We start from the raw sequence: 27,760 nt of genomic DNA on the forward strand, positions 1-27,760 counted from the left end.
TAAACCTTTGAGTTGTGGTTGTCTCTGGGCAAATCTTTGTATAGGTGAAATAAAACCAGTGTAAAAAGGGCTCAGGAACAGTTTGTACATATGCTTTTATCATGATCAACCTTCAGTTTCTTCTTACGTCTATGATTCTCTTGTCCTACTGTAACTGATTAGACTTGTATAGACATATTCATCTTTTACACATGACCGTATCACTGAAAAGAGTCCGACTGATTCCTGCATGCGAATCTCACCAGTCAGCTGTTTTTCTTGCAGAGTTTTGCAGAGAACACCATGAACGAGCTGCTCGGCTGGTACGGCTACGACAAGGTGGAGCTCAGAGACTCGGACAACCTGGAGATAGGGGAGACGCCCCAACACATCTCTGTTCTCAAAGGTATCAGTTATTGTCACCTTGTTGTTGTTTTTTTTTTTTATTTAAAGCACCGTACATTAAATTGAGTGCATGTGTTCTTTAGGTCTGGCTGGTGTCACACACTGTTCAGCGTTTATTTTGAGGAAATCAATGGGAATGCTGCACGGATTCTAAAAAGCAATACAAAGGCAGCACGTGCATGAATAGACTAATTGAGTCATTAGATCACATGGTTTACTATCTGTATACTACGGACGGCCATGAGGCCATGAGGAAAGAAATAAAATTAAACAGCATGAATTCTGAGATAAAAAGTAACCCTAACCCAGAATTCATGCTGTTTTATATATATTTTCTTTCAGTTTTTTGTTTTTTTAACATGTGGCCCTAATACTCTTCCATAACATTCGAGGAAATAGAATAAAGAAAATATATATAATGAAATGCAAAACAAGAATATAATAGTGAAAATAATAACAACAAACGCTAGAGTAGAGAATATAACACCAAGCATAAAACAACATTAATATGAAACAATTGAGCAAAATCACAGATGGTGATGTATCAATTAAAACAATTTTATAAATAAAAGATTTTTATATTATTCTACAATAGCCTGCCACTCATAGTTTATGAGCTCTCCCTTAAGACTGAATGAACAGTCATTATTGTGAGTTTGATAACCCACGAGTGCTTATTTTGCTTGATTTTTTTTCCCGTCCAGAAAACTTGTTGCCAAAAATCCCAGCTTCGACAGAGAGCAGTGAAGACTCTCCAGATCGAGCCAACAGCTCCCAGTCTTTGCCAGCCTCCAGGAACGGAGTCACCGAGCCGTCCACCACGCCGTCCACTTCCACGCCCGGCGCCATGGAGCATGGCAACCTGCCCATCATGGTCCCCATGATCCCTCCACCGCTGATCAAACCCCCTGCAGGTAAAGAGCAAATGATAAATGTTGTAAAAGAGACACGTAGAGGAGAATCATTCAGAAAACACTCAAGGAAACACTTTAACGTGATGGCCGCCAGGAAGAAAAGAGCATTGGAATGGGCTCAAGCACTCACGCGGGAGAATACGTTACATGTGTTTTCTTTTTTGTTCCATTCAAACCATTGCCAGACGGAGACGACATGCAACGTGGTGGCCGTAAAGTAAATCAACAAAAAGTTACATACTGCAGCTTTAAATTTCAACCGTCTTCTATATTTTTTTTTTTTTACATGATTTCATTTTAAATTTCCAATAAAAACCAAGGCTAATTCTGATGAATTCACTCAAATGCCCCCAACCCAGAGCCGGCAGAAGCAACTAACTAAGTGGCTGCTTGGGGGCCCCCTGGTCCACCAGGCACGATAAAGGCTTAAGCCAGCGTTGGCACAACCACAATTATAAGTCCACTGTCATCACTGTCAGTTTTCAACCAACTTGCTTTTTGCTAATTGTCCAGCACTTAGCAAAAAAAGTGAATATATATATATATATGCATCATGAAAACTGTCTGTTTCTGCGATCGCCTGGAAGCCTCCATATCAGCCAGGGACAGGCGACTAATGAGCTCACTACCTGCTGTACACCTTGTTCTCCTCCACCTGCCCGGGTGTCGATATTACCCCGCCGTCTCTCTGAGGAAATGTCCACACTCCCCGGCCAGACAGAGGCTTCATTATCCCTTTGCGTCTGCTGTTGCACAGGAGGCTGCTACGCCCAGGCGGAGGGAGCGAGCGAGCCACCTTGGCATCGCCCAAGAGGAGTCCCCACTGGCCCCTGCCTAGGCGGAGAAACAGATGGTGTGGTCCCACTTAAAACCCAGCATCAACCCACCACCCAGCCAACGCCGCCTTTAAACTTGCCACCCAACCCCCCACCCCCCACTCGTACGCTGAATTATTCATGCGCCCCGCAAAAACCCGACAAAGGACCTTTTTGAGGTGCAGGTACGGTGCACGATGGTGGCATTTAATATGGAGACGGAATAATTACAGGCACTTTCGCCTCTTCGTGCAGATGTGAATATTTTGAAATGGGCTTGTTACAGGATGTGGGGAGGCAGAAAACGACTCCACCTCTTTGTATGGAAGATGCTGGACTTGGATCATTACACTGTGGTACCTGTATTATTCAAAGCCGGATTCACCAACTTAGTCAGCTTTAAACAATGAGGTCTTGTTTTAGCATTATTCTCACAAAAGGTTAGAGGCCAAGTCCCCGTTCAGACCTGGTGTTAACATCTGTCCTCAGTGATCTGATCACACGTGAAGGCAGAGGAAGGTGATTTTTTGATGATTTCACTTACACTTTGGCATGAAAGCAGTTTATTGGGACAGAATCCCAAAGACAGGGATTCGAAAAAAAACATTTATTTTTCCCGTTACTTACTTTTCTTGATGTCTCAGAAACAGACATGACATCTTGACGCCGCGTTCACGATGCTGTGCTGCTGCACGTGTCGCACACGTCCATCTGTCACGGCTTCCCAGGACACCACCATAGGGTTGCGACACTCGCTCAGTGGTAGAACCTTTCAACTTGAAGGTCGTGGGTTAGATTCCCAGCTCCGCTCGGCGACACGCCGATTTGTCCTGAGGCAAGACACTTAACCCCACGTTGCTCCTGACGGCTGTGCCGGCAGTGGGTGAATGGGTATGAAAGATACACACTGATGCGCTGTATGAATGGGTGAAATTGTAGAGTAAAGCAGCTTTGAGTGGCCAACAAGAGTAGAAAAGTGCTATATAAATACAGACCATCTACCATTTACCATTCTCATGGAGCATATCCATGGAAGTCATCCACTGTAATGTCCTTTTAGTGACTTTAAAAAAAAAATAACCCTATGTAATAAATCCAACACTTTTCTTTTTTCTTCGTGCTAATACATTTCAGCTTTTGTTGTTATTAGCAGGTCTGTCGGCCAATCAGAGCAGGCCGTCTTCTTCTTCTTTGATTTTTGCCTACCATCCTGCGTTCATACGTGCCCAGTAATGCGGCTACACGTGTCCTCAAACCACCTCTGAATGTGGTTCCTGTGATCAGATCTGAGGACACATTCAGGACGGAGCATTCAGACCTGTGATCACTCAGGGAGAATGTTAATTCCGGGGTCTGAGGAATGAGATGGAGAGCAGAAGAGAGGACATGCTGGCTCCACTGTGCTGTCTTTAGGGCCCATGGGAGTTATTTCGCTTAATTGTGAGCTGGTCTTTACTTAAAAATCTGATGGCCCCGTAGATCCATTAAGCTCACTAAGAAGTGAACAACACCAGCCAGTGTGTGATAAGGACAAGAGTGGAGGTGAAAGACTAATGGGCCTTGGTTGTGTGGTGTTTTTTTTTTTTCACCCTCACACCAGCACAGCCGTAATTTGGTAATTGGGAGATACTGAAGGCAATCTCACTGGATCTCTCTCATCACTACAGCGGCAGCACTAAAAGCCCCGCAGTCACAGTTTACCACAAAAGAGGCATTTCACTGACCTCACAGCAGCACTGCAAATCCATCTTCATCTTCCAGTCAGCCTCCCGCGTATGTGAGGAATTTTAACAAAGCAGCATGCGCTGAGAAGTAAACCTACACATGTAAATACATATAAACTACAATGTTCAATCCAATATTAAAGGCCCAGTGTGTATTTAAATCGAATATACCATCCATAAGCATGTTTGTTCAAGTGTATAATCACTTCAAATAAAACATTGCTTGATTTTTGTTGCCTTACAATCATCTATTTATATGGACGTTAGACACAGGCCTTGTTTTTAAGACGGCTGCCATGTTTCTTCTACAACAGACCATAGGTTTCACTCTTTTGAAGCCTACGATGCAAATGAAGAAGAGCAACATCCTTTCGAGAGAGGGATGAGCGAATGAGTCCAATCAGAAGCTTTGTTTTATACTTTTATTCCATATCATTTCTAACAACACCAACAAAAACAACAACAGCAAAAAAGCATAAACCTACACTCTGACAGCCCAGTTTCTCCTCTCTCAAAAGCAAAATGGTGTGAAATAATCATCCTTGCAACATCATGATGGATTATTAAGATATAATTTGCATTTAAGAAATTTCCAAAACTGTTTTTCCACCTAACCGGCACCCAGCCCCCCTCCTGACCAGACTAGAAGTTCACTGGCCCCCAGCTCATTTGAGTTTGAGCCCCCTGGTCTGGATCCCTCCAGGGTCTCTTCACAGAAGACATGCTGAATGGAAACTGGGACATCTCACGTCATACATCTAAATGTGCAAAATCATTCTTTCATTTATTATTTGAGGTCGTGGGTCACCGGAACCGATCCCAGCTGACACTGGAGGAACTATTGGGTAAACCCTGACCTGGACAGGTCACCAGTCCATCGCAGGGCCAACACACAGAGACGAACCACCATTCACTCTCACGTTCACACCTAGGGTCAATTTAAAGTATCCGTATTGGACTGTGGGAGCAAACCTGAGAACCCGGAGAAGACCCCCCCCCCCACACACACACACACACACACACACAGGGACAACTTGCAAACTGGGGTCTTTTTTGTTCTCAAATCAAACCTGAAGAAAAACAGAACATGCAGCCATTTTTACAATTCGTACTAAACTTTAATGTTGTAATTTTCATAAATGTGTAAGTGGAACTGTGGACCAGCCTGAGACACAGACGCTCGTCCTCGCTGAAAACACGGCCGCCTGCGGGACCGCAAAGGAGAAACAGATTTTTCACTTAACAAATAGCTCATTTCATAAAAAATCTACACCTGCTTGACTCTAGGATACAATTTAATATGTTCACTGCTTTTTTCTCTTGCCGTTAAACACATTTTCCGCGTGAAAAGGTGACGTTTGTGTTGCCGTGGAAACCACTTATTCTCTGCAACAAAGTTCATAGAGTTAATCATCAGAGCGCACAGAAGCTGCTGAGCCGACGCTTCCTCCACCAGTATGTTCAGATGTTTTATTTGTGACTGTAGTTTTAAAAGTTTAGTGAACTTTATTGAATAAACGGGGAAAAAAATGTGTGGGAATGGAGGATAGCTCCTCTGCTGCCCTATATGGTCTATTCTATGGCTGCAAAGCATGATGGGAAATGCAGTCCTAAAGTGGGAAAAGACATCATAGATTTATTTAGTCATAGATTTTATGAGGTGAGCCTTAGTTTAGTGGCTAATATGTGATTCCCTTGTGTCCCAGTTGGCTGAATCAGAGTCCCTTTGATTACAGTGCACTCAAGGTCAGCATAGGTTTTTGCAAAAGAGATCAAACTCCATATATGTGATGAACTTTGAGCTGCACCCTGACTCCCCCTCACTGTCGGTTGTCCATCTCTAGATGAGGACGCGTCCAACGTGCAGATCATGTGTGCCTGGTGCCAGAAGATCGGCGTCAAGCGCTATTCTCTGAGCATGGGGAGTGAGCTGAAGAGTTTCTGCAGTGAGAAGTGCTTCGCCGCCTGTCGCAGGGCGTATTTTAAAAGAAACAAGGTAAGATTCTCTCCTCATCATCAGCTGGAGGGAGGGAGGGAGGGAGGGCTGTGCTGTTTAAAACTGCTACAGACGAGGAAGAGGGGAGAAGTGAATGTATATGTTACGTGAACGCAACACAACAATTAAGATTGGTCTATTTCATAGCATTTCTTAACTACGCTGCAGGACCACTTGTTAAAAACTCCCTCTTTTTGGCTCAGTCACTTCATCGGTTGGATCAATGTTGCTCAACAATCGACAGTTTTAAGCCGTAATTCAAATGTGATCACTTTTAGATGCCATTGTTTGAAGTAAAGGCACAGTCTCATAGCAACGGCTAAACTAGTGCTTTTGGTTGTGTAATCTCAAAGTGGCACAAGGTGGGTTTCCATCAGCCTGTTTTTATGCCCATTTTCACTTTTTGCTTTAGGAAAAAAAAAAAAAAAACACCTAAATGAAAAGGCAGAAAATTCAATAGAAAAATCTTGAAATATCACATAGAAAACCTGGCGTACTGGTAAAAGGTAAAAAGGTGAATGCAAAAGCCTCCTCATTTCACTGCACTGGACAAATGTAGGAAATATCACCACAATAATAGATGAGAAGCAGCAAAAGATATTAGCATCACTCAGTCGCATCTTCTTATCGGCCTTTACTCGTTCACGAGGGATGGATACGCACATAAATTAGCATTTTCTTTAACCGGATTGAGTTAAAAACATACCATACCTTTCACTGAAAACCACATGAAGCACATTTATGACAACAATCGATGCTCAGACACAGCACCGGTCATCATTTGAGTCAGTTATGCATAAACCATATAATAAAATAAAAAATGTACATCATATGTGTGTTCACATAATTATTATTATTCCCATATATGTGTGTGTGTGTGTTAAAGATGCAGCCTCTGCTGGGATTAGAGAAGAGATTAGAGGAAAAATTAGAAGTTACTTGACGAGAATAAACCTTTCCAGCTTCAGTTTGTGGGTGTGTGACATTTGAGACATTTGAGTTGTTGGTTTATTTGTACACGTGACGGCGCGTTGTCCCACTAGCTCGACTCGCCTCACCTCGGCACGGCGCAGTTATTTTGCGTTTCCATTAGCGCTAGTACCTGGTACCTGGTACAGGGAGAGGCATGAGCAAGACGTCAGACACAAGCATCAAGCCGAACAATGCCGAACTGCAGATCAGTCAAAAAGACTTAACAATCCTAAAAACGTGGGTTTTATCTCCAATAATTACCAGGGAAATGACTAAAATCTCAATATTTAACAGTGGAGTCTGGTGTATTTAGCGGCATCACTAACTCTGCCCATGTCGAGGCGAGCTGGGGCCATAGGTGGTGGAAAAGAGGCTTTGGTAAATTTGGCTTTTTTTGGGAATTTTCAAAGTGTCAGGGCCAGTTTCGGGTGACGAAACCAGTTCATATGATTACAAGCACATACAGAAATATCCTCTGGCAACCTCTTAAACAATGAGTCGTGAGGAGCCTCATTGATTGTAGTCTGAGCCATTATTCTGCAATGATTATATTACAACTGACTTGAGACAATAAAAGGTAATTTTAACTAAAAAATCATGTTTGAAAATGTCAACTTTAAAGTCCTCGGACAAACGACATAATACGTTAAAGCGGGAAAGCGTTTGGCGTAAACGAGGTATTTGACTCTAACAACACCCTCAGGCAATCGACTCCAAGATGTCATTGGTCACAGTGATGCATTAGAAAGCCAGGCAGCAAATATCAAAGTTGTTATTGTGCTCATGTTTTACCCAGTGACTGTAGTTAAACTCCATCTCCTTTCTCTCTTGTACCAAAGCTGGGATATGTAAGGAATTACGCTGTGAGTATGATGTGTTTTCCCTCTCCTGCTTGTCTGTCCTGAAGTCAGTTATTCATCCAAACATTATCACTTTCCAAGCACTGCACTGAAGCAGGAACCAGAGAAGAGAGAGAGAGAGAGAGAGAGAGAGAGAGAGCACACAGAGAGAATGTCTGTTCATGTCGTATCCAGTTTCTTTTCTTTTCTGACACTTTTTTCCCCCCTAAGCATGAGAAGCACCTGAACTTGTGTCTAAACTGTGGCTCATAATGTATGTTCTTTTCATTAACTTCTTATATGCTCATTTAATTCAATAGCACATTTTTCATTATACTAAATGTTGGAATGATGACAAGTGATCTGCCTGCTTCTGGTGATGATACGCAGAGTCTGAACGTGCGACACTGCTACAGAAGCTCATATCAGATTTTGATCTCTGCGCTCCAGAGGAGGTTTATATTTAAAAAAATAAAAATAAAAAAAATGAAAGGAAAGGAAAGGAAAAGCAGGTTGATGACATTTGACATGCAACACAGTTGACAGTTGAAATCAAAGATCCAGTAAGAGAGGCTGTAAACAAGACATCAGACATCTAAAGTGAAGCTGATGTGAACAAAGCATCCTGAAGTGAAAGTTCATATAAAAAGAACAATTAAAGTCATTTTGACCTTACCTTGAAGTACAGAAGATATGTGACAATTAACTGTGTGACCCATTCAGTTACATTTCCATGTCAAAAGGAGCTATAGGATATTATTCTGATAATATTTCAACTCCACAGAGGTGAAGTGAGGTGTCGTATGAAGAGCTGCAGGCGACAGGCTGAGGCTGCACACCTCCAACGTCTCAGCCACTCCTGCTGTTTGCAGACTCATGCTGTGTACGACGTTAACACAAATCCAAATGATGGAAAAACAAGGAATATTGTCCGGTTTCTTTATTAAAATACCTCAAATGTAACAAACCAGTTCAAATGGTTCAAAATCCTGAACGAGATTGTCTCTTTAAATGATCCACATCGTTGTTTTGTCAAACAGCATTTTTGTTATATTGAGAAAACTCGGTTTGCTTCAGGAACAAATTTAATGGAGTTAAACAGGCAGTTCTAAATAAAGACTTGTTCCCACTCACTACAGAAAAACGTGAGTTTTCAGCTCTTAGTAAATTTGAACCCAAGCAGTAACAAATACATGGCTATAAAAAGTAACAATACAATACAATAAAAACAAATAAATAAATAAAATAGATAATAATAATAATAATAATAATTAATAATAGAAAATGAGCCATTAAAATGCATTTTCAATTCAATTAATAAAAAATTCATCACAGTTAAATGTTATACTTTTTAATATATCTATCTATATATATATATATATATATATATATATATATATATATATATACATATATATATATTATTCATAAACTCTTGTATTAAAGAGTTTTTGCAACTGGAAATTGACAATCCTCACCCGCAACCAGGCTCCTATTGGATGATACCAGCTGTCAATCACTCTGGTGTCCACTCATATGCTGTCTGAGAATCCTCTGAGCTCCACCCCCAAACCTTGAATCACAACTCTGATCTAGGATCAATCATTTTCATATATATTATTGTTTCCATGTTAACATGGGATAGATTAATTAATCCGTCCACTTGACTTTGCATTACGACGTTTAAAAATCCATTTTCCCATAGAGAGTTCTTTTTGCAACCAGTGCAGTCGCCCCCTGGTGGTGAAATGCTACATCAAGTAGGATAAGTGCAATTACAAAAAAATAACCAATGTATTCAAGGATATTTCAAATGGCTAAGATGGTAAAAATATGCCACTGCTCCACTTTGGTTTATTCTTGTCTGTTTTTTTTGCATTTACAATAAATCTAAACATCGATGTTGACAAATGTATTGACATATTGAACGTGTCACACGGCAGCTTTGCGGTTTGATGTCATTTATAGGACATGACAGACAGAGAAATAGGATTATAAATATTCTGGTTCCTAAGCAGACAGCCATGTTGGCTGTTTCCCTCATCCATCAGCAGAATACACATGTTGAAACATCACAAACACAGGAAAGGCCTGCTCCTCCGCAGCGGCTCGGATTCTATATTTTGTCTGGCTCTCACACATGCATGCAGGACATTTGTGTAAGCGATACCCACGTTTCTTTTCTCTTTTTTTCCCTCATGCACCCACAAGGTTGGCCACAACAACACAGCCTGCAGGCTTTTCTCTCTTTTTTTTTTTTTTTTTTTATTCAACAGAAGAAAAAAAAATAGCGTCACGGCTGAAAAAAAAAAAAAAAAAAGTATCTTGTGTCTGCGTGTGCTTTGGGTAAGAGGAGAGGGGATGTAGGGGGAAGGCAGGGGGCGTTCAACAGCTCTGGCATTATGTTGCATGAAATATCTCAGCTGCTTCATCCATGAAACCCAATCGCCTCCTTGGGTGACTGACTAAGACTCCTACTTTCTCACATCTCTGCGTAACTTTGCATTATACAGTGTGTGTGTGTGTGTGTGTGTGTGTGTGATTGATAGTTTAACTCGGACTAATCGCTAATTTGCCCGTTAATTCTTTTGCTTTAAGCAGCTGGATTAGTTTGTATGGAAGGCGCCGCTTCCTCTCTCCTCACACTGCTCAATTATTCTGTCACCTCACTCTGCCTGCTCACTTTCGCTCTCCCCTCACTGTCCACTGTTAATTCAGATAAATAACTTAACCCTCTGTTTTTTCTGCCACCCCTCTCTCTCACGTGAGCCGGCGAAAGCCATTTTGGAGTGGAGGAGGAGACTCAAGGGAGAAGTTCAACGGGATTTAAACAAAAGGGAGGAGTTTTCTCTCTCTCGGCTGCAGGTTGAAGCCGTTCCACTGTCACACCGCTGTTCGGTTCCCCCCCGCCTCTATCTCACACCCACACCTAGACTGATAAACATGTTTTCTCATTGGACACAGCGCCGAGATTAAGTTAGCCAATTAGTCGTGATGAATTACCGTCTGTGTGCGCGTGTGAAGCGTGGCAGCAGAGAGGTACGTGTCGGAGGGAGGCTTCAGTTTCAGCACTTAGTCTCCGGCACATCGTCCATGCATCAGTTTGGGGGGCCGGCTGTTGGAGAGCTGCACGCGGGAGTCGCTAACAAATGTTGTGATGAAATGTTGGCCGCCGCTGCTGCAACAGCTCCAACAATCAGCTTTTCGCTGTAGTTTGGCCAGAGCGGCCATGTTGTGATTGAAAAGCGGTGTGGGGGGAAAGAACTCTACCCCCCCCTACACGGTTCTCAAGCTGTGGTACGCGGGCTTCTATATATACCAGGGTATGTGATGTGGAGTGTGTAGCAAATGAAAGAAATGACAAACAAACACAATTACAGTCAGATTATCTCTCGCTCCATCTTTATCTAATTCCACTATACCAGGGTGTGAAGTATACGTGAGGAAGAGGAGGATGATGAGAGAGCAAATGATCTTATTAGGAATAAATTTGCCTCCTGTGAAATGTCTGTAGCTGACTTTGCTCGGCCTATTTACGCCACTATATTGTAACTTTGGTCATAACTGTGTTACTTCAAGAACTCTATGTTTTCTCAGGTGATATTTAATATACAAATTCAGCTAAATAAAGAACCAGATTGAATTAAAGAAAGAAATCTAATTGGCTCATAATTTGTTATTTTATTATCTTTATACATCTTGTCCTCCATCTTTAAATACTGAGCAACCTGGTGTTTTTAAGTGGAATTCACTTCTGAAACGTTTTTGTGTTTGGAACATTGTGGAGCTGATAGACGTAATCTAGACGCGAGTTAAGAACTCCTATGACAACGGTCGGAGTGAAACCGGCATTATTTTGTGTTTTAAAGTGACGGCCACACAGTGGAACAGTGGTTCGACCGAGGGCCTTTCTGTGTGGAGTCAGCGTGTTCTCCCTGTTTGTGTGGTTCACTCCAGGTTCTCTGGTTTCCTCCCACACTCCAAAACATGCAGATTGGGGATGAGGTTGATTTGGTGTGAGTGTGAGAGTGGATGTTTTTTTTCGTCTCTGTTGTGTCGGCTCTGCAAAGACGGGTAAAAATGGTAGAAAATGGAGGGACGGAAGTGACACACAACAGTTTTAAAGGGCCAGTGTGTAAAAAAAAAAAACATTTGGAAGGGCGTCATATGACGGGGAGACAAATATCATTTATCATACAAAGACAGAGAGGAAAAAAAATAAGTTATTATTAAAATAATCCATAATAATCCATAACAATTATCAACTCTACACAAAATAAATTAATATCTGGTTTGGATTGAGGAAATTGGATTTTATGGATGTGGTATTTTCCTGTAAGGGAATTTAGAAACAAGACCTTATCTTTTAATCTCGGAAATAATTTGACTTTATGCGTATTTGAGGCAAGATGTTTATCTGCCATCTTGCTTTGCCATGTTTCTACTCCCGCCTGAACCTACACAAACCAATACTTGTCCTCTGGTTGATGCACTCACCATTAGATAATAATAATCTTTTTATTTTTACACACTGGCCCTTTAATACTTGATTTTGCATATCCAAAAAAATTAACAGCACTGAGGCCCCAGCTTATGTTTTACAGCTGGTTTTTACCGGAGCACGGGGCTTTTTGTTCACACCATGAAATTTCCTCCCCCAGAGACTCCAGACCTCCATCAGTGTCTTTCCCCGGGAGCTGCCTCCAGGCGTGAGGGGGCAGAGTGCCGCTTCATGTCAGCCCAGAAATGTCACATCACCTCAGACGCACACACACAGACGCGCGTCTGCTCCTGTACACACACACACACACACACACACAGCGACTATGTTTGCCTCGGCTGCTCCTCAACTCGTCTCAATTGACTTTGCGTCTCTGTCTCCCACCAACGAGGAACCCGCACGTAGAATAAATAAGAGCGTGTGTTTGTGTGTGGAATTGTTGTGCGTGTGTGTGTGTGTGATGAAGTGTGTAATGTGTCTGCATATTGCAGTTCGGGGCTCACTGGTGGTGACGAAGCCCAGAGGCCTGTCTGACACAGCTGCAGGGCACAGAGAGGGAGGTGATTATCTCATAGCTGCTAGCCATTCAGCTCACATAAAGACAAAAAGTAACTCAGACTAACTAGGCGTTGACATTGTAAAAGTGGAGCCGCACACAATGAGCTCGCACAGCTTCGTGACATCGCTTGAACTCGGGTTTGGAGTCACAGAAAAAGTGCACCAAGTTTGGAGTTTTCGCAGCCACCCCTCACTTTAGGACGTGTGTCGGGACGATGACCTTGAGCCCAGCGATGCTCTTTATAATCTGGTGATGTTCTGCAAATAATTTGCAACGTCACAATTTAGTTGGCAGAGCCCACAACATTTGCCACAGCCTTTAAAAAGGCATTAAGCACAATAAAATGGCCCTGCATCTTTCTCACTGCAATATAAACAAAATTCTGAGCTGTTAACCACAGCAATTAGTGAGATATATAGAGTAAATAAAGCTTTAACATGCTCCCAACCAGCAGTGCTTAAAAACTGGCTAAACATCTGTTCTGATTGGTATTTATTTGTTTTTTTCTTTAAACCAATATATGAAATTCCAAATCTATAAATATTTATAATAATACTAAACAGCAGAAGTCGGCTGAAATGGGTTTTTTCTATGGCCATTAGCCAGTGTATGATACAATTTGGTGTGTGTGTCTTCTTCATTTTCTATTTATCATCTTTCTAATTGATACAATCGCCTAATGGTATCAATTGTTGTTATTCATGAGCCCAGAATGAGCCTTTTGCATTTGTATCAGCTGCCATTTTGGACCACCATGTTCTTCCAAAAGCCCACGATGGACAAACTCCACGTCTTTTGAGTTTGGAATGCTCCAAAACACGTGGAGTGAGGCACATTCAGCTGCAAATGCAACCTGAGCACAGCTGGCTGTTTGGATCTATGATTGTCTGTCTTTGGCAGGTGATGGACCCACACACACACACACACAGAGACACACACCTGGACATGTATCTATGCCCAGATGGAAGTGAGCTTGGTGACAGCTGGTGTGTCGTCCCCTCAGGACAGCTGAGTTGCCTGAGGGGAGATATCGGCGGACGATGTCCTGCTCTGTCCTTCTTAGAAGGAACTTCAGCCTTGTGGCAGCTGCATATCTATCTATGTATCTATCTATCTATCTATCTATCTATCTCATTCTTCCATCCATCCATCCCTCCCTCCCTCCCTCCATCCATCCATCCATCCTTACAGTGTGTGTGCCTGTGTGTGCCTCACGCCTCGTTCACAGTGCCAACACCTCATTAGTACAATATGCAAATGAACTGGCACAAGGCCAGAGGGTCAGAGCACAAACTGGAGACAGAATAATAGCACAATGGTTTCTCTTTTTGTGTATGTGTGTGTGTGTGTGTGTTTGTTGTATTTGCCACTTTGTCAGGACCAGTAGTCCCCATGAAGAGCAAAACCTGGTCCTAATGGGGCAGAACCTCATTTCTGAGGAACTGGTGAAGTTTAGGGCTTAGATTAGGAATTGTGGTTTCGGTTAAAGTAAAGGATAGACATTAACTGGTCAGGGTTAATACAAATGCATTTAAGTCAATGAGAGAGAGAGGATAGTGTGTGTGTGTGTGTGTGTGTGTGTGTGTGTGTGTGTGTGCATGCATTTACCTGTTTTTGAATGTGTCCACATGTTAGTGCTCATACTGTGGAGCCATGATTCATTTGTTTGTGTTTGTTCCAGTGAAAAGGGAAAAAAAAAAAAAGAACCATCACCCCACACCAACTCATGCAGTGGTGGCAGCTTTGTAACCATGACCCCACAGCCCCTCATTTTCATTTTGTGTGTCACAAAGTTAAAAAAAAAGTACGGAACAATGTTTTTCTGTTTTATTGTGTCCTTGGTGTAAAATGAGGTAGAGCCCACACTGTGTGGTATGTATCATTCGGTGTAGTGCCTTGTGGAGGTTGCATGGGTTTTTTTCTGGTTCATTGGACTCTCAAAATTGTCCGTAGGTGTGAATGTGTGAGTGAATGGTTGTTCATTTGCCCTGTGATGGACTGGAGACCATGTCCAGGGTTTGACTCTGAACTGTGACCGTCATGTGGAGGATACAACGGGAGACAATGAATGAATGAATGACCATGATGTGTCATCAGAGATTAAGGAAACATGTGGAATTGACAGTGCTGTAAAATACAAGGGTCTATATTCAAAGTGGAGAGAAATTGGGAGCCAGAAGTGTCTCTGCGGCATCTGCAGCGTTGCAGTGTTGACGGATGCCTCCTCTCATACACTTTGTTGGCGGATATTTAAGTATAATGTATTGACAGCTTGTAATTGTCACCCTGTCGTCTCCTCTCACCATGTGATAATTCTCCTCTGCTGTGACTCTGCTGCTGCACACCTTCACTTTCAATCTCTGCCCGACAGGGAAAAGTAAATATAGTTGCAGTGTTTATAAAAAAAAGAAGAATAAAACAGACAGTTGCAGCTCCGTGTTTCCATGTGTATACGTTTCGGAAATCTCTGTCAACCCCCCCCCCCCCTGTAATATTTTGAATTGTAGTTACCACTTTAAACACTAGTGGACGCTGCTGTACACATTTTGGACATCATTTATATTCCCTTTCATCAATGTTATATACAAAATCAGACTGTAGATCAAAGATTCCTATAAAAATAAAAGTGAAAAATATTGATTCAGACATTTTGGACTAAAGTCTGAAGGGTAAAAAAAAAAAATGCAGAATCTCCCTTTTTCTACTGATGTGCGTATAATTCCGTGTCGTCGGGTACTGTATCCTTTTCCACTAAAAATAATTGAGCAATTTTTGATTCATGTCATACTTGGGAATATAAACCTACCTGGAGGTGAGGGAAGCAGGTGGACGCAGAGGCAAATTCAATCAGAGTTTGGAAAAGGGAAAATTGCTCTTTTTTTTCTATCAGTGCAAAATGAACAGATCTGGAGGCTAAATTACTCATCGCAACTCAAAGAGTTGCTGTGTGTGAGCAATTTAAAGGGAATCTGATACGACAGGAAGCTGCTCAGGCCAGTGGTTCACCTGTCAGCGGCACAGGTTCAGTGTGAAACAGCAGACGCTGTGAGGAATATGCATAATTGAGGTTAAATCGTCACTTCTGAGCCCGGTGGCTGTAAAATATGAACTAATTATATCACCCTGAGGTTGGTATGATATAAAAGTGCATGTCATTCTTCACAATCTTCTGCAGTTACTTCTTTGAAACAGCGCTTTTTTCCCACAACTGACTGACACAAGTGTGTTTAAATGATATGTGATATCAGTATTCATACGTTCAAGTTGTGAAATTGGTGCACAAGAGAGTGGTATTGAACCAACCTTAGTTTCTCATTTTCTTCCTTACAACAATTTAAAAAAAAAAAAGCACAGATGTACATGAAACATAAACACATGTCCATGTAATGGCACAGTTCAGTTTAAAGAATCATATACGACGCCGTTTCCCAAACTTTTAACACAGGGACCCACTTTAAAAAAAAAAAAAAAAAAAAACAAGATCTGACTCAACAAAAATATAAATCAAGACAAATCACACAAATCTATTTTCACATGCATCTTTATAAGTTGCATAGATGTTACAGGCTGCAACAGCTAGTATTATTTTTAATAGGTTAACTAGACATTTTCAAAACTGAATTTTATGCACGTGTTATTCAATAAATCTGAAGTAAAAAAGCTGGAAATAACTTCAGCAAAATGAATCTGATGACTCATCTATGGATCCTGAGCCAGTGCCTGGGAATGAAACAGTAAACTCACATTTAAGAAGCTGGAAACAGCAGATGTTTGATGTCTGACTGGTCCAGTCCAAGCCCTTTCACTCGTATTTTTCCCTGAACTGAGTTTGCTTTTTCCGTTTTTGTTCTGTTCCCTGCGGTTCCTCTCCTCTCCTCTCCTCTCCTCTCCTCTCCTCTCCTCTCCTCTCCTCTCCTCTCCTCTCCCCTCCTCTCCTCTCCTCTCCTCTCCTCTCCTCTCCTCTCCTCTCACAGCTTCTCAAACAGTCTCTTGCACGCTTCTGTGTCATACACAGCTTAAAACACAAGCGTTTTTTTTGTCATGTAACTCAGGTAGGTTGACGCTCTAGAGCTGCCACTGGTATTACTGATGATACAGAGCTTCATCTGAATGCTGATTGTTTTTGTTTGAAAATGCTGTTGCCAATGCCAAATCAAAATCTATTATATCATTAAGGGAAATGAAAACACTAGTTTTTCACTTTTAACCTTACATTAATGAGTGTTTTCAGCATCCTGGTCCCTGTTCATGCATGCACACAACAAAAAAAACCTCACAGATTTGACTCTGTGAATTGGTTTGTCCACAACCACAAACCAATTATTGTTCACCCATCTTACACTCATTCTCGTTTGTCTTTCTCAATGTTGCTTCTTTTTTTTTGTTGTTGTTGTTTCTGAGTTTCCTTGTTGCTTAATTCACCTGTTTATTTTTGTCCATTCGTAAAAAGAAGCCATTATTTCTCCCCCCAGGCGAGAGACGACGATGGCCTCGGTGGGAAATTACCCCAGAACAGCTTTACTCAGGACACGCCCAGGCTTGTCTTCAAGACAAACAGCGATGTGCTTGTAAGGACCATAACCATTTAACACCAGACTGACTTTAAGCTTTGATGGCTACTGCACAAATATGTTTTGATGTTGTTCTTTCTTAAAAGTGTATAATTTTCTCCCGATGTGTCGTACATAATTGGCCACTACTGCAAAAGCACACATCAAATATCAGACTCAGATCAGCCCAAGTAAGTGGACACTAAACAAGTGGCACCCCAGTTTTACATGACATTTGCATGGATTTAAGTTTCGGGCCTTTCATTACTTTTCTCACATGTTGTTTTTCCTCGTTTTCATTGTGCATCATATTTTATTGATGTGTGTTTTTGATTTTTTTTTTGTGTGTGGACATTTTCAATACATGTTACACATATTCATATATAGTTTCATAGTCACATACAGAGTCAAAGTAGTTTTTTTTTTTACATGTTTTCTAACACAACAAGGAACAGAAGTGGTTCATCACACAGGTTTGAAACACAATCCCAGTTTTGCTAAAACAAAGAAACAAGCATTTTGTTTTTGGGCCATTTTGACAGGTCACAGTATGAAAATCACAGGTGTGAACAATCAAACTAACGATGTTATTGTAATCAGTCACACCTGTGCTTGTCCCGCTGAAACATGACAAAATTGGTGCCGTGCTAAAAGGCCTAGCATAACCACAACCTGTTATACATGTTCCTGGAGTGTCTGGACTTTCGCTTTAATTTAATATTAAAGCTTTAATGCTTCTAATGCGTTCACACTTTACCCGCTCATAAAGCAGTATAATGTGGATAATGTGTTGTTCGTGTGTTGTTGATTATCTGACTGACAAGAGCCGAACATGGTGATTTGCACTCGGTGATTAAGGATGAAGTTCCCGTTTTTCAAAGTCCGGTTGCATGAGGTACAGATGCATGGTCCATGCTGAGAGCGCCGCGTGAGCTCCCTGTGGCTGCACTCTCATTAAAAACATGGCTGCCAGCAGGGACACAAGGAAGAACACGCTTTATCACATTTTATCCACTTTAACACAACACTGCATCAAATCTGGAACTTCTTAAGTCCACAATGTCTCATGAATATGAAGTTTCTCTCACGTTGTAAACTGCTTACTCCCCGCACCAAAGTCCATAAGTTCAAATGTGTTCATGTGTCACTTCAGTGTTTGAAATCCTTTGTTCAGATTTACATAAGTGATGCAAACTTGCCAAATGTGGCAGCAGTAGACCATCAGTTCTTGTGTCCCCCACAAGCCCAAAACTGTGATTTTCCCCATGGACTTTGGTGCAGGAGAGTGAGTGGTTTCCAAACATCAGTTTCAAGGCAAAAAAAGGTACAAAATAAAGGAGCAAATAGACTCTTAAAAACGGATTTTATGAGGTGAGGTTTTTCGGTACGTGGCTATAAACTTTTCCTTGTGTTTCCCGCTGGCAGCCATGTTTTCAGTGACACATGAGCCAGGCTGGCTCTTGGCGCAGTTGTCCAGCAGGGGGCATATGTGTCAGTATCTCAAATCTGAGGCAAAGTTAGTCTGTGTCTAAAGTCTATCTACAAACATGGTGTTAAATCAGTGTAAAAACCCCAACAGACCGGCTCATTATTCCCCTTAAACGACAACAATTTGCATTTTATTTTCACACAGATGAAGTCTTTACTCCAGTCTTCATGGTAAAATAAGCAAGTACAGTATCAGTCGTGTCATTTTTCCAATTTTTCTTATTACATACATACAGAAAGACATTATCCGCAGTGAAATTCAAATACAATCCACCAGGTCTGTCTCATCATTCTTACAGCATTTCACTCACTGTGTGTGTGTGTGTGTGTGTGTGTGTGTGTGTGTGTGTAAATATTGCCTGGCCAAGTGAGAATAGCTTTTGTATGTTCTATTCATGACGACTGATGGTGATGGCTGGTTTGATGAGGGCAGCTTATTTATTTATTTATTTTATTTTTTTTTTAATCTCCTGTTGGAACTTTTCAAGTCACTTTCCGGTTTGATGAGTAAGTCTGGAAGAGCGTGGCCAATAGAAATGGATCTTAACCAGATATATATGTTTCCCCTTTCGTAAGCCCGTTCATTTTTAACATTGCGACCGATATTTCAATAAATGAGGCCACTGTGAAAAGACCAATCAGAGTAAGACGTACTTGTGCTGCAGATAATTCATTAATTCATTTCCCGGACTAATTTAATGCTGGGATCGGACGGCATGAATGCAGGCCGAACATGTGGACATGTAGTGAAACATGACTGAAGCACTGAGATTTGGCATCTGGGACAATCTGGGACGCTCTGGGACAACCCGAGGAGAAGTCTAGCATTCTCCTGCCTAGTCTAACATCTCCAACGACGTGCTCCTGCACGTTGACCAATAGGATCAGAGCACAGTGCTCTGACGTGGTGTAACATGCAGACATAAACATTGACCACATTGTCTCTCTGAAGGAAAGACAGTCCATACTATTTTCTTTGTGACACCCAGGAACGGGTGTTTCTTTAGTCCCTCAAAGCTTCAGTAGCCATGATTGACACTCCTTGCCCCACCTCCCCCGGTGACCTATGAACTTGCGCAGTGTCGTAAACGATGATTGCTCGTAGTCATAGTTGTAACGTTGCCAGTTCCCAAAACAAGACACCGCAAGAATCTGTGCCGCCGTGATTGATTATAGGACATGGTGACCATCGTGAAAGACAAAAATATCGTGTAGTCTGACAGATGTGCTTTAGAATGACAATCTCTCACAGTCACGCAGCTGTGTTTTTGTTTAAAAATGCATAAATTCGGCTCCTCTTCAGTGATTTGTCATGCTTGTGTGACATGACCCTGTTCCTGGGAGAAGACTAATGACCCCCAAAGCCAGAGTAGAACAGAATATGGAGAGGTGATGTTGTCATCAACCCATACAAACCATCATTCTTTCCCTCAGTGGTTTGCCTGCTGGAACAAACAGTGAAGACTTGTCTATTAGTTCTTTCTTACCACATGGTGGCTCAGCGGCTAGCGTTGCTGCCTCACAGTGCGGAGGTTTGGTTAACTGGATAATCTAAATTGTCTGTAGGTGTGAATGTGATGGCTGTTTGTCCCTGTGATGGACTGGCGTCTTGTCAGCTGGGATTGGCTCCAGCACCCTATGACCCTCATGTGTAGGATAGAGTAGGGGAAAATGAATGAATGAATGTCTTCTGATGGGATTAGGCCTTAATCTATGTTCTGGACACAATCCACAGTCTTTCTGTTTCTCTAGATCTCTAAGACTAGGTGTTTTCAGTCCACTTAGGACTGGGAACTACAGCCCTAACACAAATTCAACGTCATATCTGTATGACACAGGATCGCCCAGTGGTTCTGAGTTCAGCCAGTCAACCCACATTTTAATCCCTCGCGGGTTCCTGTTGACCTGAGAAGATCCGTGCCCTGAAGTAGGAGCTAGAATGGTCTCTATGAAGGTGTTCAGAGAATTACAATCACTCGCAGCTCAGTTCTTTAAATGCTATGTGATAGTACGGTGCAGAACAGGCTGTCATGACTACATACCAGACAATGTGGTTCTTTTCAAGCACCTGGTTCATTTTCAGGGGTCTAGTCCTTGTGTTTTGCACTGTGTGACTTAAGGCCAGCAATTTGAGACGTGTTCAAAAAAAAAAAAAAAAATCACATATCAAATTTAACAGGGGGAAACGCAAGCACTTTTCCTGATTAAACCTCTTCATTCTCACATATCACCCCATGCTACACATATTTAACCACTTCAAACACTGCAGTGCAACCTTTGCACCACCTGAAACTCTCCTTGAACTCTCAACCCTGTGCAACCTCCTTCTCTTCTTCTTCTTCATTATCTCGGCCCTCCTCATCCTCTGCAATCTCTTTACCATGCGCAACCTCTTCCTCACTGCCCGAAACCACTTCTCTCTTTTCTCTGCAACCCACTGTCACCGTTTGTCTTGCAAAACCCTCTTTCCTCTCTACGACTGTCGCAATTAAAAACTAGTCTGTGCTTGATCTTGGGAGTCTTACGTTTCCTTCTTCAAAGGGTTCAGGGGGTGACAGGAGGAAGAAATCAATGACCGCACACTGACTTGTTTTGGTGCACAATAATTGTTGTAACGCAAAAATGTTTTAAACTGCGCCGCCAAAGCTGGTATGTCGGCCGCGTTGAAAATAAATGACCGTAATTACACTCAACTGCAAACATCTGTGTGCAGGAGCGGGGAGAGAGTGAGAGAGAAAGCACAACTCCATTAGCGTAATGCGCAGTGAAATTTCACTCACAGTGCAGAAAGTCGTTAAGTGCTCTCCATCTGTCTTTCGGAGTCGAGGAAAAATTTCAGTACATTTATTATTTAAAATATCCTGTGCCTGCCATTATCAAACTCCAGTTGTGAGAGCACCTCTGACTTTTACTCAGTCATGGCTCAGTGAATAAGCTCCGGACTATATGTGGTATTTAAACGTGGGCATTTTAAAGGAATGACACCTGAGCTTCATCACTGTAGTGCTTAAGTCAAGTTTCTCATCCGTTTGCTGCGGCTTAAGTTATCCAGGTGTTTGTACTGAGCTCTTTTGATTTGTCTGTTTCCAAAATTTCCTCCTTATTTGCAGTTTTTTTTGACCGTCAAAATGCTTATCTAACAAAATCTATGCCTGCCTACGTCTAGGATATCGTAAGAATATGGTTTCTGCATTTAATCACCATTAGAGAGCCATTTTTCTATCTGGAAACTGAAGTTCGGGTCGTTTCAAAACTGGTCACCCAACCAGTTCTCATCCTCATCCTGCCACTCAAACAAAAAGGTACCCTGAAAGAGACACACTCTCAATTGACTCCAATGTGAACCCACCCCCATAAACTAAAAGTCAGTGTATGAGGTTTGAGGTTAGGGGAATCCACTGTTGGCTCATACCCTGACTCGTTTTATTAATATCATCAACCTTTCCCTGACCAATAAGAAATCATAAACAGATAACACTGTGGCACACGTGTTATAGTGTGAGTGACAGATTGTTCGTCTCTATATGCTACTCCACCTTTTGTCCCACAGTATGTCAGCTGGGATTGGCACCAGCAGCCCCGCGACCCTCATGTGGAGGATAAAGCGGTAGATGAATAAATGAACGATAGTATAGGTTCCTTTGTCAGTGACTGATTCTCAAAGCGACATTAATTTGTGGCAGCGGTATATGACGCTCTAGATATGAGACTGGGCTGGATCACCCCGCAGCACCATAGAGAATATAATGGATTTTATGTCATAACACACAGCAGCTGCTGGTCCACTGCTGCCTCCATCAGTAAGCGGACATATGTTATTTTCCGACTTCAAATGTTTGAAATCCTTTGTTCTGATTTACCCTTGTGAGAATAAAATGTTCTCTGTAGGCCTTGGTGTGGGACAGTGAGCTGTTTACAAGCTTCAGTTTCCAGCAGGAAAAATCCGTCTCACGACGAGATAAAGCAGTGAAAATGTTCTTGAGAAGAAGTAGACTTTAGGCATGTATTATGAGGAGTCTTCACTAAAAATCTGTTTTAAAATGTGCCCCTGCTGGCAGCCATGTTATTAGTGATGGTGAACATCCATGGCTTAGAGCTCATTCCCAGCAATGGTAGCATGCTGGCAGGGAAGTCAGTGCTGACCAAGTGTCTTTACCTCATTCAACCACACTGAATTATCACTTTAAAGTCTATTGTTCTTAATTTAGTGCACATTATACATGACAATCTGAGGCAAAACACAAAAATCTGCACCAATTACCTTATGTTTTGTTTGGGAAGCAGTTGCAGGAGAGCATGCTATGCATTTTTTTTTGGGGGGGGGGGGATGGGGAGGAATCCTGCCCTGTGCTGCGTTGCATCTTAACAGTTCATGAAAGTCTGCTGTCTTTCAGCACCCGAGAGGCAGTTTTCAGACAAATGCTCCAATGCTGCTATGCAGTGTACAAAGAGGAGTTTATCCACCTTCCGGTTACATCCTTCAGCTGATTAACATTCAGCAGGGGGGCTTAAAGTCTGTGTGATGGATGGATGGCGTTGAGGGGTCTGACAACTGATTAATGCCTTAATTATCTCCAGCGAGGACCTGCCACTCCTCCCAGAGCTGACAGAGTGAGCTGTGTGTGGCCCGACGAGTAACGTCGTGTTCAGGGCTCGCCCACCGTTATCTGCTCTACCAGGGTCACATTCATTTAATTCCCGAAGGAAAATATGCACATTTTGTGCTGGAAAGGTGTGAAACAGTGATGAAACAGTGCTGCGAGTTGTTTTGGGATCTTTGCCATTACAGTGATTAAGACAGACAACTCTTCATTTGAAGTACCTCATGTTTCTGAATCTAAATCAGAAAAAAGAAAAAACTTTGATTGATTCCTGCAGGGAAATGACTTTGACTTAAAGGGGAAGTGCAGCAAATAAGTAATGGAAAATAACAAATACTGTTATTTAGTAGTAATCATTTTGAATAATTTACAAAAAATTGTAGATGAAGTATAAACAACTGAACGGACTGTGCAGATCTTGTCATAGTTTCTGCATTCATGAGTCCGCTGAGGTCTGCTATGGTTCACTGCTATGATCTGCAGGGACCATTCATTTCAAGTGCACATGCTCCAGGTAGAACATTTACATTGGACTGGATTGGCTGTGGGATCAGGTACACATGTGTGGAACAGCAGACTGACACAGATGCTCATTTAAGAAGTAATAGAACCATGGGCATGTACTGTGGGTGTGAGCGGAATGAGTTAACAACTCTCTGCATAGAGCATACAGCGTAGAAAAGTGCACTGGTCACCACAGGCCAATAAAACATCCACATTATAGCACCACATAAACTGAAGAGCTTGAGCCACTCTGGGGCCAGTCCATGAAATCAGACAAAGCTCCGAACGACAGTTGTATTTTCCAAAAATATCATACTGATATTATATTTTTGTATTGTTTGCCACAATTTATATGTCAATTCTTGTAATTTTGTGTTAGGGGCACATGCCCCCCACACAGGGTGCTGATAGGTGCTGATACAGACTCATTTTAAATTTGAAAGAAGCTGTTGCATATTCATTCATTTTAGTTTGTAGCAGATTTGAGTAACAGCGCTTAAAAGAGAAAATTCTGCGTAAAGTTATGAACAGAAATGTCTGTGGAGAGATAGAGAATAAAGATAAAAACTGAGTTGTGGTACTCATTTATGTTGTTCAGTATTGATCAGTCAATTTGATTAAACACTAATATTAAACAATTAACAGGCTTAGCCCTCCAGTAGGTAGGATCACTAGAACATGGTGGTTTAATCCACAGGGTATTAAAATCGTCAAGTTTTGTGTTTGCAGCTTCCTGCAGCTCCTCTGATGAAAGATAACTAAAGTCAATCTCTCCACTTCTGAAACTCTGCCAATATTGACAGGCTTTTAATCGTGTTTACTTTCCTAGTTTTTTTTTAGTCTTATCTTGTTTTTAGGTTTATTTGCCATGTAGGCAGTTTTTGTCATTCAATTTAGCACCACAAGGATTGTGTATGTAGAGTAGATCTAGTAGAACAGCCAATAGGAGTTCCTTTTTTCTCTCTGAACTGCCCTGTGATTGGTCAAAGGCTACAGATTAAGATGTGTAACAAAGCCCAGAGGAGGTGCAGAAGTGTCATTCTCTTTCCGAATACATGATTGATCAATGGTCTCCAAGGGATGTGTGGTTGAATGAGTTTTTATTCACTCCAGAAGGTGTAAATGAGCATTCCATGTTAAGACACAAAGTCACTTCAGTAGCATTTTGCAGCAGAATGCCATCATGTGTACATTTACCACTTAGGAGAAGATGATAGCTGCATGCACAAACACACAGTATATCACATACAGGCATTCACGTCCATGTAGTTCAATTCAAAAATGCATGTGCATTTATAGACTTCACAATTAAGTGTTTGCTCTTGATGGATCTGTAAATGTACACTATTAAGGGAGAGATCTCATTTAACCTAGAGTATTTTTCAAATGTGTTCCAGATGTTATGGAGTCTGACTTTCTGCTTTACCAGGTTATTTCAAAGGAGATAATGTTGTATTTCAACAAGAGCAAATTAGAAGAAAATTTGTATGCATGGGACAGATGCTGATACTATATGTGTACTGTGTGTCTGTTTTTGTTGCAGGTTTGTGACTGGTGCAAACATATTCGCCATACTAAGGAGTACCTGGACTTTGGTGCTGGTGAGCGGAGGCTGCAGTTCTGCAGTGCCAAATGCCTGAACCAATATAAGATGGACATTTTCTACAAGGAGACCCAGGCTGCACTGCCTGGAGCACTGTGTAACCCAGGACATGGGCCTGGTGGGGAGTGTAAATCGGACTGTAGTGGAGGGGTACAACTGCTCACTCCGGAATCCTGGGGAACGCCATTGGCGGACATGCGTCGCAAAGCTCCCTCACCTGGGGGTCCATCCACCACTTCTTCTATGGTCATATCCACTTCTTCTGCCACCTCACCCTCAGACACTGCTGCCATCTGCTCCCCGTCCTCCTCTTCTTCGGCCAAGATCCCGACACCCAGACCCCATGAGAGCCCCACAATTCCTCCTCCGCATGTTCCTAATTTGCACCCACCTGTTGGAGTTCCCTCTGGTAGCCCTCCAATGGTAATGACACCTCGAGGACCCATGCCTCTGCCTCTCTTTATGGAGCATCAAATGATGCAGCAAATCCGTCCACCATTTCTTCGCCCCCCTGCCCATCCTGCAGGGCACCATAGTCCACTTTCAAACCCTATGATCCCTGGTATTGGCCACCCACCACCTCCAAGGACCCTTGGTCAAACATCAAGCCCCATGCACAGGCCCCTGCTGTCTCCACATGTCCACCCCTCATCCAATCCCAACCCTGGGATGATGCCACCTTACCCTGGTCTCTCGATGCATGGCCTGCCCCCTTTCCCACCAGTCAACATGATTCCCAATGGACATATGCCCCTGCCCCATATGATGAACTTTGGCATGCCGTCTTTGGCACCATTAGTCCCCCCACCAACTCTATTGGTCCCTTACCCTGTCATTGTACCCCTCCCTGTTCCTATTCCTATTCCAATCCCAATTCCTTTTAACCCCACAACTTCTAGGGACCAGTCAGAGAGCAGTTTCTCTTTTCGTGGTGCTCCAGAGTCATCAGAAGCTTCAGTTTCTGGGCCACACTCTCCAGGTTCTTGTGGAGGTGACCGAGGGGAGCAGAAAGTAGAGCCATCAGGTGCTGAGCATCTCTCTCCGGTACATTCAGAGAGAAGTAGGACAGCATTGATAGACTTAAAGGCAGAGGAAACTTTGAGCAACCTGTGTCTAACCAGCAGCCACACACCTATGGATGGTGTGATTGATCTAACTCTGGGCCAGAGGTCATGCCAGCAGCAGGTTATTCAGAGGATGCCACCTGGGGTCCAGGTCAAAGTAGAGGAAGACGCGGAATCAAGGACTCCACCAGCTGCAGGGCTGGGGTGGGAAGGGAAGGACAAGCTTAATGGGGGAGGATTAATCCTCCCTCAAGGCCTCCTCAGTCCTCCACTGCTGGAAGGGGCCACAAAACCAAACACACTGGTATCATTGGGCCCACTCCCCAGCAGCAACAACACTTCTTGCACCGGTGATCCACCCATGAGCCTGCTTGATCCATCTATCTCCAACCTTATCCCACAAAACTTTCCCAGCACAGCACGGACCCAGTCCCAACTCCAAACTAGCCCTGGCACTCCATGTAATGTCATAGTCAATGGTACAGGATGGCATTCACTTCTTACTCCTAACCAAAAAGGAGATGCGGTTTTGGCAGAAGGAGAGCTAGGTGAGCAGCCAAACAATGGAGATCTGGAGCATGAGGCACTGAAAGAGAACAATTGCTCAGTCGGAGACTGGGAACCAGGGAAGCGAGGCTCAGCGCAAGACGAGGCAGCAAACTCAGTGGGGGGTAAGCCAGACCCTGATTCCAACCTGGAGGAGGGCGAACATGCCTATGCCCTGCCACTGCTATCTGCTGGAGGCTGTGTGGTCATCCAACCTGTGCCAAAGCCCGGCGCTGACAAAACGGCCATTCTGTCCTGCTCTATCAGTGCCCCTCTATCAGCAGCCGGGAGCCCTGAGTTGGAACCACCACTGAAGAGGAGGTGTCTGCGGATACGCAATCAAAACAAATGAGGTAGGTTTTTCGGATTTGTTCTCTCTTCAACTCTCTGTTGTGTGTTTTTGAATTATTTAAAATGATCTCCTCTGCTCCACAAGTTGTACTGTAATGAATTGTTTACTAGTCGAAGTTAAAACATTCTGGAAACACGGTCATCTTATGTTTTCTTCATTGTATTTTGATTATCTTTACAGAAATGCTTGTCTGGTCTGTCTCCCATGTGTCATCTTAACTCGCCGTGTTAGCATGTTGTGCTGCATGGAGTTTTCTTCTGTTTGATGTTTAATGGGAGCTGGCAAACAGCATTACTGCTCCCTGGATTACAGTTTGAGTACTGCAGTGAGTGACTGCCCTTTTTACAC

General features: G+C 42.6%; 1 protein-coding gene across 4 annotated transcripts in view; it reads left to right on the plus strand.

Moving 5' to 3' along the window:
• The window catches only part of sobpa (sine oculis binding protein homolog (Drosophila) a), a 44,650-nt gene that overhangs the window by 15,613 nt on the left and 1,277 nt on the right, over positions 1-27,760 (plus strand). The window contains exons 2-7 of one of the 4 annotated variants that reach the window (XM_058615224.1): positions 265-385; positions 1,089-1,298; positions 5,682-5,833; positions 7,645-7,668; positions 17,177-17,272; positions 25,391-27,413. In XM_058615224.1, coding sequence (XP_058471207.1) covers positions 265-385; positions 1,089-1,298; positions 5,682-5,833; positions 7,645-7,668; positions 17,177-17,272; positions 25,391-27,412 — 2,625 coding nt within the window. In that variant the 3' untranslated portion in view covers position 27,413. The remainder of the gene's footprint in view (positions 1-264; positions 386-1,088; positions 1,299-5,681; positions 5,834-7,644; positions 7,669-17,176; positions 17,273-25,390; positions 27,414-27,760) is intronic. The other 3 variants (XM_058615226.1, XM_058615225.1, XM_058615227.1) reach the window with 3 other exon arrangements.

The sequence above is a fragment of the Solea solea genome, chromosome 18, assembly GCF_958295425.1.
Source record: "Solea solea chromosome 18, fSolSol10.1, whole genome shotgun sequence".
In the NCBI taxonomy this organism is placed as follows: Eukaryota; Metazoa; Chordata; class Actinopteri; order Pleuronectiformes; family Soleidae; genus Solea; species Solea solea.